At 48.2% G+C, this 13461-nt stretch overlaps 1 protein-coding gene across 1 annotated transcript in view; it reads right to left on the reverse strand.

The window, feature by feature from the left end:
- Window positions 1-13176, reverse strand: part of CUNH1orf94 (chromosome unknown C1orf94 homolog) — a 37125-nt gene extending 23949 nt beyond the window's left edge. Inside the window, exon 1 of the mRNA XM_010645219.3 lies at window positions 12027-13176. Within this exon, the coding sequence (XP_010643521.1) occupies window positions 12027-12334 (308 nt within the window). The 5' untranslated portion in view covers window positions 12335-13176. The remainder of the gene's footprint in view (window positions 1-12026) is intronic.
- Window positions 13177-13461: the final 285 nt, after the last annotated feature.

The following is a 13461-nucleotide window of genomic DNA, read 5'->3' on the forward strand; positions in this document are numbered from 1 at the left end:
AGCACAGCATAGTCAAGAAGTCAGTTCCCAGAGGGAAGCGCGAACGAGATTCAAAGCCCCACCAAGTAATGGAGGCCAGCGAGCAGCCTGATGTCTAAGATTTAGGCTCTATTTCAAAGCTAGTAATTGGAGTTAGCATTTATTGCATACAGGCTAACAAGCCAGGCATGCTGCTGAGCCCTTACACACAAAACCCTCACCTTAATCATGCTTTCCTGTCCACATATCCTTTGGAAGTTACATCTTTTCTTGATTCAGTAAGGAGCAGAGGCTTGAAATGTGCTTGGGAGCTAGGGCTTAACCTCTCGTCTCTTGGGACTAGGAGTCTCCATGTGAACAAGCCCACGTTAGCTGCTGCAGGATGACACACAGATGGAGGAAATCTCCAAGGTGACGCTACCAACAGTTGACTGTAGATGCATGAGTGAACATGAGCCGATTCAACCAAGCCCAGTCTACACTAGAACCACCCAGCTGAACCCAGCCCAAATCATCTTACTGACGAGATGGGGGCCAAGTACAGGGTTTACTTTTGAGCCACTAAAGCTCCAGGGTGGTTTGTTATATATCAAATGCTAACTGGCACATGTACAAGTAATCATCCCTGTTTTAAAAATGAAGGCATCAAAGGACAGAGAAGTTAGGTAATTTCTCGAGGGCCAAAAGATGACAAAAGAACAAAGCAGGTAAACTGAGGTGATCTAGCTCAGAAGCCACTCTTAACCACTGAACTGTCCTGCTCCTGCCCCACACACCAAGAATGAAATGCTAAAGGATCATAAGCATTTGGCCAGGTCAAGGATATGAGGAAGGGGTTTCCAGACATGAGAACAGCATATACAAAGACCTCAAGATGGGAAAGCACTCAAAGCATTGGCGGGCATGATGTTCTGATGCTTAGAGTATGAGGTGAAGTCAGAGATAAAGCAGGAGTCAGAATCTGCCAGACCTTGAAGGTTACGCCAAGGAATTTTATTATAAAGGGCAAGGGAGCCATGGGAGCCATTTAAGCAAGCAGAGTCAGCTTCCAATTTCCATGGATGAGGAGTATGTCTCCCAGAAAGCAGTTGAAGGGTGACAGTCAGTGGACAGAGGGTTGAGTCAGTGTCTTCAATGACTCTACCAGGTGCTGGGTATTACAGCTGCCATATGTCCCCGTAATAACCATGAGGAATAGGGAGCATCTTCATTCCCAATTTGGAAAGAAGCAGCTGAGATTCAGGAAAGTCAAAAGATTTGCTCAATTTACCTGAGGGGGTCAGTCAGAGCAGGATTGGAACCCAGTTCTGCATGGCTCTCAAACCTCTGTACTGAGCCATTACCCTTTACTCCCCAAAGCAGTAGAAAAGGGACGAAGCTGAGACTTTGTATGCAGAAGTCCTGACTTGCTCCCCAGCTCTGTCCTTCCTGATCTAGTAAACTTTTACAACTGACTTCCCTGCTCAGAGCCTCAATTCAGGGAGGACATAGGCCCACCGGGGAGCAGAGGTTAAAGCAGCAGAAGGCAGAACTCAGAGAACAAGCAGGTGTCCAACACAGACACTGGAGCCATGGCAGTGAATGAGGGGAGGGACACCAAAGGCCCAGAGCAATGGAGACCCTTCTTATGGTCCTTCACGTGGAGGCAGAGGGAGAGGCCCTCTTGGTGGAAGCAGAGGCTCTGGTTTGCAGCCTCCATCTTCCCCATTGGCCCCCCATCCTGGCTCCGGCTCAGAAGAGTGGACATTTCTGGGCCTTCCTACCTAACCTGGGCTCAGGAGCCTACTTTCTATCCCCCTTGTGCGTATGTCACAGAACCCAGGGTGACCACTAACCAACGTATAAGGAAGGAAGTCAGCCAACTCTGTCAAAGCTGCCTCACATCTTCCTCTACTTTCCCTCAGCTTCAAGTCTAGCACACACTCAACTGCTGGGGTCCCCTCTTCCCACATACACCACAGCCATGCACACATACGTACCTTATAGCCACACAATCATGGACACACAAACACAACAGCTATACCCATATGTACACACGCAACTCAGCCATGCGCACATACTCACGAACACATGCACACACCCAGCCACATGCACACCCATTCATATCCACGAACCCTCGCTTTTGGAGCCCTAGCACCCAGGAGACCAAGGAAGGAGGATCACCATGAGTTTGAGGCCAGCCTGGGATGCATAGTGAGTTCAAGGCCATCCTGGAATACATAAACAAGACCATGCCTGAAAAAACAGTCCAACTAAACAAAAGCCCCACATTTATGAAAACACCCAGCCCTGCCTGCACATATAGACACACGCATACACACCTTAGGCACACACACTCACCACCATAGCCTTGCTTGGGAGAAAAGCAGAAAGAAGAGACAATAGGAAAGGGAGATGGACTCCACGCGTCACCACCTGAGAGGCCTGAACCACTTCTCTCAGTCTGGAGACCTGGGGGAGCGGGGGGTGGTCGAGCTGCAGCCATCTTGTAGCTGCGTCCCAAAGGTACCTGGAAACCTCCTCAGCTTGGTTGGCGGAGAGTTCTCTGATGAGGAGCACAGGGTGCTCTTAGGGGGGCCTTGGGAAAGCTTCAGCCTCCCCACCCGCAGCCCTCTCCCCCTCTCTAGGTCTCTTGGAGGATTGAGGATTAAGTGAGATGATGAATGTGAAAGCGCTTGGTAAATTGTAAGGAGCGCTATGCAAATGTTAGGGGCTCTGACAGAGACAGCGCGGTGCAGGCCGCCTGGCTGTCGGCTTTTCAGTCCTGCTGGCTGGTGCAGGTCAGAGCCCAGAGCCCCGCTCAAGAAAGGTGCGAAGTTGGGCAAGCTGCTGTGACCCGTGTCTCTGCATTTGCTAAGTTGGGATGGGCTGGTGACAACCAGCCCAGGTTAAAGGAGACAACCCGGTGAGGCCGCTCAGCTTCCACGGTGCCAAGCCCGTCCTTCCTGTCCATCTATTGTCTTAGCAAAGGTCTTCACACTTGGTAGGTTCCGTTTTTATTTTTATTTGTTTATTGTTTTTTTGATTTTTGTTTTTTTGAGAGAGGTTCTCACTATGTAGTTGAGACTAACCTGGAACTCACTATGTAGTCCAGGCTGGTCTTGAATTCACAGCGATCCTCCTGCCTCAGCCTCCCGAGTGCTGGGATTACAGGCATGCACCACCACGCTCAGCGAGATTCCATTTTTAAACATGTCCCTAGCACACACTTAGAACTCAGTAAAGGCCAGTCTCTTTCCTTTCGTTCTTCCCTCCTTCCCTCTCTCCCTTCCTTCCTTCCTTCCATGCTTTTCTTTGAAACATCCCTCTCAAAGCGGTGCCCCACAGTTGCTTTTCAAGCCCCACACGACCTCTAAAGCATGAAGAGCTCCCACAGATGGGTAAGAAGGGTCAGGCGAACTTGTTTCACACGCGGACTCCTGCACATCCATGGAAAAGGTTGGGACCCAGTTTGGCCCTCTCTCCCTGTTGGCCCCTCCCCCGCCCCACCTCCATTCCCTGTTTTTGCCATCGCCTGTGTTGCACTTGTGAATTTCCGTCTGGGTGCTTTGCAGCACTTTTCTGCCCGTAGTTTAGGGACGCTGGAACAGCCTCAGAAGGCACACTGGCACTGGTGAGATACCCCCTTCCCACCCACCCCCTCCCCACAGGCTCTCCTTCGGGACCAGATGTTGAGTGGGGCCAAGACTGAGGGGGTTGGGTGTGGGGGCTGAGGGATTCAATGAGCTGGGGAATGAGACAGGAAATACTGGGGAATAAACACAGCAATAAAGGAGCTGCGGCTGGGAGCTACAGAGTGATTCTTATTGTTCAAATTATCTTTAAAACTTTTCATTTGAATCTGTTTAATAAGGGAAGCCTTACCCTAAGGAAGAGGTATTTTTTTAATGTGACTTGGGAGCTGAATTGGAAAGAACGTTGCAACAAAGATATTAAAAAGGGGATTAAACCAAACCACTGGTGGCCCTTCTCTGTAGGATCCCACAACCTGCGACACAGCTCCTCAAATCATAAAATTAAATTACAAAGGGAGGACACGGGAAGGAGGGTGTTAATCATGATTCATCTTCACCACTCATGGCTCCTCATGTTCAGCAGACATGGAAGGCTACTCTGAAGGGTGCCTGGGGTCCCACAAAGCTCAAGCCTTGAAACCTTGTGGGACTCATTCCCCTGCTCTGTTCTCCCCTGGGTGATGCTGGTCAAGTTACCTCAGTTCTCTGAGCCTCACCTTCCTCATCTATAAAATGGTGACATTACTGACCATCCGCTGGGGAGAGTTGCTAAGACAATAAGACAAAAAAATTAAAATACAGAGCCTGGCACATAAAAGCTGCTCAAGAAAATGTTAGCTACATTCTCTGCAGCTTAAAAAAAAAAAAGCCTCCCATATCCTGGCTTATTGATATTCTGTCCTTGTGTCCCTCAGTGCTTTCTCTGATGGCTATGACCCTTTGCTTGGATCCTGGCCACCTCTGGGCCTCAGCCTCCTCAGGGTGGCGTTTTAATGGCTCATCCATCATTCACTTCCTCTTTCATCCATACACATCACAGAGTCACCAAGAGCCAATAACTCCGACGGACACTGGGGAGACAGTGATGAGTAAGACACAGCCCTTGCCCTTAAGGAGCCTGTTATTCTGGCGGGGAGGGGAGGCTTTGCCACAGGGTAGTGCACACTGTGTGCCAGATGACCACCACCTCACAGCAGCTCCACACCTGCATGAGCCAGCAGGTGTTCTGGGCAGCTTGTCCACAGGCCAGTGGTAATGGAAGTGTTTGTTTCAACCCAACTGTCCCATTCAGCCACCTGCACATCATGACGGGTGGTCTTCAGAGTCAGGGACATATTTGTCTGCTGTGATAATCTCTTCTTCTTTCTCTCCTTAGATTATATGAGTTATGAAAACCAACAGTTGCATTTTATTTTTGGCTTCCAAGAATCCCAAAGCAAATACCCCTAAGCTAATATTCCTATGGTTTTCCTTAACCCATGATTCCTGATGTGTGGAGTCTCCTCTCCCCATATCATTCTTGTTCTGTCATTTTACCGTTGATAATAACAACCATGAGGGTGGTGATTATGGTGACGGTGATGGTGGTGATGATTGTTCAGATGACAGCAGTGATGGTGAGGGTCATAATCATGATGATAGTGATGGTGACGGTGATGTCATGTGTGGAGCTGATCTTATCCCAGGTGCTGTGTGGGCTTCATGTTCATTAATCCAGTAGCCTCCACAATAGCCCTTAAGGGAAGTCACTTTGACTTTTTCTGTTTTCAGATGAGGAAAACAGGATACAGACAGTTTGAGGAACTTGGTTACAGATAAGCAACGTGGCCCAATTAGAATCCATCTGCCTCCTGATTTTTTGTTATCTGAGGTGATGTTAAAACACGAGAGCGGTGAGACCTTGTTGCTTATTTAAATTATAAAGAAGAGGGAGCAGTGGAAATTTCAGAAAGCAATACAGTTATTTTAAGAATAGCTAGGAGTTCAATAGGGATAGAGAGAAAGGCCCTCCTGGTCACGTGGTAAGCTGCGCAAAAGCAAGGCCTTGTTCCTGGCTGGTAGCTCATTGTGGATCACAGAAGCGGCCCAGCTCCTTGCGAATCTAGAGATACAGGCAGGGACTTTCCAGAAACATTTAGAGATCAAACCAAGGGGCCAGAGGGTGACAAGGAGCCAGGGAAGAGGTCAGAGCAATGCTCTTGATGTGCTCCAGGAAGATGAAACCGGCATGATGAGGCCATCAGAGAGGGAAAAGAACCAGCTGTCTCAGAATGAGATGGGACAGTGGCAGAAAAGGGACAAGGGAGGTGCCAAGGGGTCAAAAGCCATGATAAAAGCAGACTAACAGGACATGCAAAGGGGCTGTAGGAGGGCAGGACCAGACGTCTTGAGTATTCACCAGCAACACACCAGGCACTGGTTCTTTGACAAGGGTAAGGTGACCTGATGTCAGTGTTACAGGTGCTGAGGACCAGTACCGTGAGGCTCAAGGGAGGGGGCACTTGCTTCAGTACTCAGTCTCGGGGCAAAGGATTCAAAGCTGTGGCCCAAGGGTCTCTGTAATCACTCCCAAAATATTGAGAGATGTGGGGATGTGTTTTAGACAAAAGGGATCCATTAGCCGTCCTCAGACTCACAGAGATATTTGACCCCTCAGAGGGGAGCAAGCACTATTCTAGACCTCGAGACTTTGAAAATCTACAGTGATGGCTCCTGCTCTGGATCGTCAGACTGATTTTCTGTCTATGAGTCTTTCTTCTTTCACTCCAATCACCAGCATGAGAGCAGAAGATACGTGTGTTCCAAACAGTCATTCCAGGATATCAAGTTCATCTACTTGTACAAATGACAGTAACACAGGGAGGGCAATTCCAACAAGTTTGTACCTCGGGCTCCCAAGTCTCACTGACTCCACCCACGTAGAAGATAGGCTGCGGGGAGCTGGCAGTAAGGATCTACTCAAATCACTGCCAAACAGGTCTCTTCCTTCTCCTGACTTTCCACAAAGATGTCAGGTAGGAACTCATCTCTAGTTTTTGTTTTTAATGTTTCAAAAAAAATACTTTTCTTTCTGTGGGTTTATGTTCCTACTAGGACCTGTATGGGAATGATGCTCACAAAAGCCTTTTGATTCTGCAAGCCAAGTTCTGTCTGACTTAGTCTGATGGGAAGGCACTCAACAAGGGCTCTGGAAGCAAACTGGAAATCTGGCCTCACCCAGCAAGGTCTAACCTCACCCAGCCAAGTCTGGGCTACCTTTCTACCTTGTCTTCCCTCACATGTGCTACACTGTATCCCTAGAGCACATCTTCCTGTACCTGCTGGAGTCTTGCCCGTTCCTTCTTTTTTCACCAGATCCAGCTAAGGTGAAACCTTCAACTAGGGAAACCTCCAGAGTCACCACATTTTTTTTTTTTTTTGGTACCGGGGAATCGAACTTGGGTCCTTACACTTGCAAGGCAGGCCACCGAACCACTGAGCTAAATCCCCGGCCCTCACCACTTTTTTTTTTTTCAGACATTACCTGGCAAATAGTAGGAGTACAATAAATGTTTGCTAGTCTCACTGTTGCCAGATGAATCTGTGCCCATCTTGTCCACTACAATGGGAGCTCTCGAAGGGAAGGGTTTCTGTCCCTATATCCCCAGAATCCAACACGAGTCCTGGTGCTCAGAAGACAACTGTAAACGTTTGTTGAAGGAATCCAAAAACACAAAAATTAACAAGTGTTCTTCCCCTGTCAGGGCAATGGAGTCAACAGAAAAGTCACAGCCCCCACTCTGAGGCTGTGAAATAATTGAATAAATGAAATAAATGAACAAATAATCGTTGAAGGCGAGTCAGTAAGCAGCTTGGTACAAATCTCTAAGCCCAGATTGAAGACCAAAGATAACTGCACCAGATTCTGGAGTTCACCTGACATTAGGCAGGACTGTTGATTTCTCTCCCAAACCCGTTTCTCCCCATTTCTTTCCCACCTTTCCAAACTGCCCAACCAGGGGCTCAAGCCAAAACCTGGGTTCAGCACTGATGTCTCTGTCCATGTGCCCCAAGCCATAAGCGTAGCCTGATGGCTCCTCTCCGATTGCCTACCGGGTCTCCCCCTTTCCTCATTCACGCTGCATTCATCCTAGTCCTACCACCGCCACTTTTGCACAGTGAGATAGTGGATACATCTTGGTAAGAGTATCATAGTTAGCTCACTGTGTCATGCTGCCTTCCCGCAAACCTCCACAGGGGTCCTACAACGTGTAGAATAAACTCGGGCCCTCTTCAGTGATACCCCAAGCATCTAAGACCTTGCCAGCCTCTCCCCCATATGCCTTACTCTATGTTCCCACCCCTCACTGCACCTCAGCTGTGCTGTCCCTCTCAAAGCTCACACAAATCTCAGGGGTCTGTGCCCTCACTCTTCCTTCTACCTGGACACCCTTCCCCGTGACGTCATAGGTTCCCACTTGGCATCCGGGACTTGGGTCAAAGGACATGACAGTCCATCTAAAGGGGCTCGTGCCATTACTTTGCTCTGTTTTATTTCCATCACTGCACTCAGCACTATTTAAAATTATCTTATTTATTTTTATGTGGTTATCATCAGTCTTCTCCAAAAAAAAATACCAGTTCTTTTCATACTCCAAAGTTATCATGATTTTATTGTTATTGTTAATACTATTTACTTGTTTTCTGATGCCTTATCTTGTTCATGGGCCTGTCCCTCTCACTTAGCACAGTGCCAGGCATGTAGTAGATGCTTAATAAATGTTTGTTGAATGAATGAATGAAAAATGTGTCCATAGAGTAAAGTCAGTGTGGAGAGAAAGGGAACGTGGTGTTAATCACCATTAACAGAAATATAAAATGTAGACAGAGTGGCTCCAGTCTGCACAGATAGGATCATATTGGCATCACTATATTTGGCTCTAGAAACCACCTTGCCGCAAGGACCAGCAGTGTGGACAGGAAACAGACCAAGTTGGCATGGAAAAGTAAACTTACGACACCAGAAGCATTTAGCTTGTAGGGATAAGAATTTCTGGGAGAACTATTGTTGCCATCTTTTACTACATCAGGAGGTATTGAGAAAAAGGACAAATTTGCTCTCGAGCCCCAAGGGCAGAACCCAGATCAATGAGTATTAGTTTGATAGACAAAGATTTTAGTTACAGGAAAAAAATAAAAAGACCTTTTCAGATAGTCCATAGCCCGGGAAGGAGCTGTGTTAGCGTGATGGCTCCCTAAGAAATGGTATGGTGGATAGCCACTTGGCAAGGGCATTGAGGAAGGGATCCTTGAAGCTGGGGGTAGCTTCCAGTATCTTTTTCAAACATGCCCTATTGGGGTTTATATGCTAAGTTGCAGTGGTGGTGAACTTACAGCCTACGTATCACAGCAGGCACTCATAACCTCCTCTGTTGGCATTCGAGCTGACAAGCAGCCCCAGCAGTCAAGCATTGGAAACGAGTTGCTTTTTCTAAACTAAAGCCTCACTATTCAGGGTTGATTGCAGAGTTGGGACTTTGCAATAAATAAGTGGGTTTGGGGTTGCAGTTTGGGCGCTCAGTCTCTAAAAGGTTCACCGTCACTGATGTGTAGGGACAAGGTCCAAAACATTTGCGGCCAATGAATTCTAGACCTAACTTAGCTTGCTACCCAAAACCAAGTCTACAAATTGAGCAGTGGAAAGACTAGCTGAGATGTGTCTTACAGGCCTGAAGATGCCCCGGAGATAACACTGACAGGTCCCTAGATTTGAAATCTGTGGGTGATCATCCAAAACATGGACTCTTAAATATCTTGACTATTGAAAGGTGATTTAGATTCCATGGGAAGATAGCCAGCGTTAACACACCATAGTCTAATGTGGTCTTGGGTTTCCTTTCTGAAACCCTACTACTTCCTAAGTGTAGAGCCTCAGGCCAAGAAATTAATCCCTCCAAACCTCATTTCTAACAAACATCCATTTTTTTCTTCCCTCCCTCCCTCCCCTCCTTTCTTCTTTCTTCCTTTCTCTTTTTTCCAGAACAAACCCAGGGATTTTGCACTGAGCTACATCCTTAGCCCTTTACATTTTTTTAAAAATGTCATTTTGAGACAGGGTCTTGCTAACTTGCTAAGTCATGCGGACAGCCTCCCAGAATGCTAGAATTATAGGCATGTGCCACCATGCCCAGCTAAGAGTTTCATTTTAAAATGGGCCAAGGGTACAAGGGAAACCCAAATGGCACAATCTAACAATTACTGAAACTCAGCATTAAACACATGGTCATTTACTATACTATTCATTTTACCTTTGAAACATTTGCATAGTAAAAAGTAGGAAAAAAAAAAGATGAAGAGTTTAAAATACTATCTACCAGATGTAATAATTATAGGGCTTGAGAAAATGATTAAAAAACATCATCATTACAAGGAATTTTCACTAATTTCAATTATTAACAGAACTGCCTACCTGTCTTATGTAGTCACCCCAGCAGCCCTGTGAAATGTACAGTCATCATCCCCATTTGGCAGATGAGGAGACCAAACAAAGCTCAGTTAAATTAGCCGGCACTTGGCTGAAATGTGATATGAAACCAGTTACCTGACTTCACCAGCACAGCTTCCTTTTATTAAGAGAAGAGCTCATTGTGTTCCACTTGGTTGAGATCTACATGATTAAGATGTCACTTATTCATCTAGCCAGTGGTTTCCAGCTCTTCTCTCAATAGCAGGACTCTTTTCAAACGCAACTTGACTCGGAACTCCAGCGAGTAACACTGACCAAAACAGAATGGCTCTGGTTGAAGTGGAGGTTGGGGCCCAGCAACCAGCCCTCTTCACTCCAGGGTGGTTGCCGAAGTGCTCTGGGGTCCAGGGGGCAGAGTGTGAAGAACTCAGATCAAAGCCGACAATCACAACAACCCTACGCCTACCCCGGGACTCCATGGATCACATACTAAGGGCAGCCTCATTTGTATGATGCATCTTTCCTTTCCTTGTCTCCCATCACATTTGATCCTCATTATCAACTCAGAGGTGGACAGGGCAGGGCATATCATCCTCAATTTGCAGATGAGGAAATCAAGGCCAAATGGAGTTAAACAACTGGCCAAAGGTGTGCCAGTTCAATTTTTGGCCAAGTGTAAGACTGGAAGTAGAGCCTGTCTCCATTAATTCAGTGTGACCTGGCAGAGAGGGTGCCATCTACTGGAAATTGCTACTGACCCTTGGTCCACAAAGCGGACAAGCAGCTCTTTGGTTATTGAGAACTGAGCACAGTGCCGATCCCTACCCCCCTTCCCAAGGCCCTGTCCCAGAACAGATGGCAATGGGAAGGGGTGAGGAGCACAGTGCCACCAAAAGGTCTGACAGCAGGGTTCTGGCTGTAGATGAGCCATACCCAGTTGAGCCATGTCATGCTGAGCACAGGGCAGAGGAGGCAAGAACAGCCAAAGTGCCTTCCACTCTCAACTGTAGCAAGGAAATTAACCTGTATAGGGACAGCAGGTAGTGCAGACCTGGGCACCAGATACCCTTTGCTTTTCTTCTGAGCTCTTGCTTAGATATTTTTGAAACTAGAGGCAGCTGATAAATGCCTAGATGGTTCTCCCACTCCAGAGCAGCTCTGAACTGAGCTGGAGCATGTGTTGCAGCAGACAACACTTAATTATCACTTAGTCTTTAATTAGCACTTAATTATTAACACTTAATACATCTGTAAAATGGGGACACTAATACCTGCTTCACAGAGACTCTAGGAGGATTAATTAATGTTTGTAGCCCACTTTGAAGATGCAAAGCATTGAAGAAGTGCTCAACAGTGGCATTAATAACGTCAGCTGATTTACTTTCTTTTCCTAATGAGGTCCCTTTTCCCTCTCTCTTTGTTCCTTGCAAATATCTATCCCCAAGATTATTTGCTCAACCTTGCCCTGATGGAGAAACATTTAGCTCTGTGTTTCCCAGACACAGGATTTCCCATCCAGGGAACAGGCTATTTACAGCCATCTTCCTGCACTTTAATTTTCTATTATGTCCTCTGAATATGTCAATGGCTTCTCAGTAAATATTTTGATGTGCGTTCTTGCAGTAGCTTCTGTGGAGGCTGAATGGGACAGCTGCTCCCTGTATTAGGGAATTCCAGATGTGGTTTAAAGCCACCAGACTCATCTATGCGAATGCCCAGCCTTTGCGTGGGAGGGAGGATGGATCTGTTCCCAGTTGCTTCTGGGAACAGTCACGAGCTATCTAACCCTCAGCCTTGGCTAGGGTGCTCTTTTAAGGCCCTCATCCACATCTGAGTTGCCTATGACTTTAGAATGAGAAATGTCACCTTCGTGCTGGTAAGAGGCAGCCTTGGTCTGGCCCTTTCCCTAGCAAACTTCAGAACCTTTGCCTTCTATGAAGATTGCACACCACTCTATGGAGGTGGAGGAGAAGAATACAGTGTTTAGAATTTAACCAGACTGAATACTGAGTCAGATCATTTCCCCCCAGAAGGTCAGACTTCATCTTCCTCCTCCCTTGCTGCCAACCAAATACTGGGATACTCACTCTTCTTGGAAGCCCAAACAGTAGTCTCTTGGAGTCCCAGCTGTGGGGGCAGAGAGCTGCTCCATGTAGGTCTTGGGCTGCAGGGCCTCAGGCAAGTCTTGAACTTTCTTCCAGATTTCATGGCAAGTCTTGTCTAAGCTATCTTGGGGGGTGTCCTGGTGGATCCAGACAAATCTGGGAAATGGGCCCAGGGCAGAGGGACGCTTGGCCACCAGGGCCGAGGATGAAGGCAGCCCATTCCCACTGGCCATCTTTCTTTCCAGAAGCAGGACTTGAAGACAGAGGGACAGTGCACAGCTGTCCCACATTCACCAGAAAGGGAGCTGAGAACCTGCCTTGGGGAGATCAGTTCTGTCTGGCTGTTGCTCCTGCCAGGTGGCTGGGGAAGACTTTGCTTTGTGTAGGGGTGGTGGGTCGGGGGACAGCTTTCTTTTGGGGAGGGGAGGCTTGTTTTGATTTGTTTTTATTTGCTCTTTCTTGACTCTTGCCCCCCCCTTAGAAGAAACTATTTAAAAGTCAACCAAACCCAGTAGCTTAGTAACAGTGGAATCCCCTGGAGGAGCTCAGGACTCAGGTGCCTGGGCAGGCAAAATGACATCTGGGAACAGCTGGAGGGAACTACTGGCTCTCCCCACAGTCCCTGGCGGTGCCCTTTCGGGACCTGAGGCTCAGCCCATTTTCAGCCAAGCCACTCAGACGCAGACGGCTGGGTAAGGGCCTGGCACCGGGCTAGGCTCAGCGGGGCAGGAGCCCCCCATAAGGTTTTGACTTGGGCCTTTGGTGGACCTCTCGCACTCCGAGGCCCAACGGCCCCGCCCACCCCAGAGTCCCCTCTTTAGATCTCCTATCTCCTGTCTATTCGCTTCTGTCTCCGCCTCCCACCGCCGCTGTGCGCCCAAGAAAGCAATCTCCAGTGAGCCGAGGGCAGCCAGCCCTACCGCGGACCCTCCGCAGACACCCGCTGCAGCCCTGCGCCGGTGTGCGGTCCTATTCGCAAAGGGACACGGTCCTTAAAAGGGCGCGGTCTCGGCTGGGTGGGCCAGGCTCTCCAGAGGGCTTGAACCAATTTTCTTGCCAAGTAACTCCCAGCCCCTGGCCGTCTTGCCCTGGTATTCTTTCTGTGGGGTTCAAACGCAACGGCTCGGTGCGCGCGGGGCGCTGGGGTTCCGTGCCCAAGGCCAGCAGGTGGGGGTGGGGCGGGGCCAGCAGGAGCCCCAGGGCGCTTTTCCCATTAGAAGTTAAAGGCGATCTGGCTGTGAGCAAACCTCCCAGCTTTTGGGGTGAGGGCTGCCCCTTTATTAGTCCCAACTGAACCCTGGTGGTCACTACGTGGGGTGCTGCTGGCCTTGTGCCAAGCCCTGGTTCATATTTAATCCTGATGATCCTCTCACATGATGGGAGGAAACTGAGTCTCAGAGTCATAAAAGATCGTCTA

Source organism: Fukomys damarensis, unplaced genomic scaffold, assembly GCF_012274545.1.
Source record: "Fukomys damarensis isolate Sample0158 unplaced genomic scaffold, DMR_v1.0_HiC HiC_scaffold_23, whole genome shotgun sequence".
In the NCBI taxonomy this organism is placed as follows: Eukaryota; Metazoa; Chordata; class Mammalia; order Rodentia; family Bathyergidae; genus Fukomys; species Fukomys damarensis.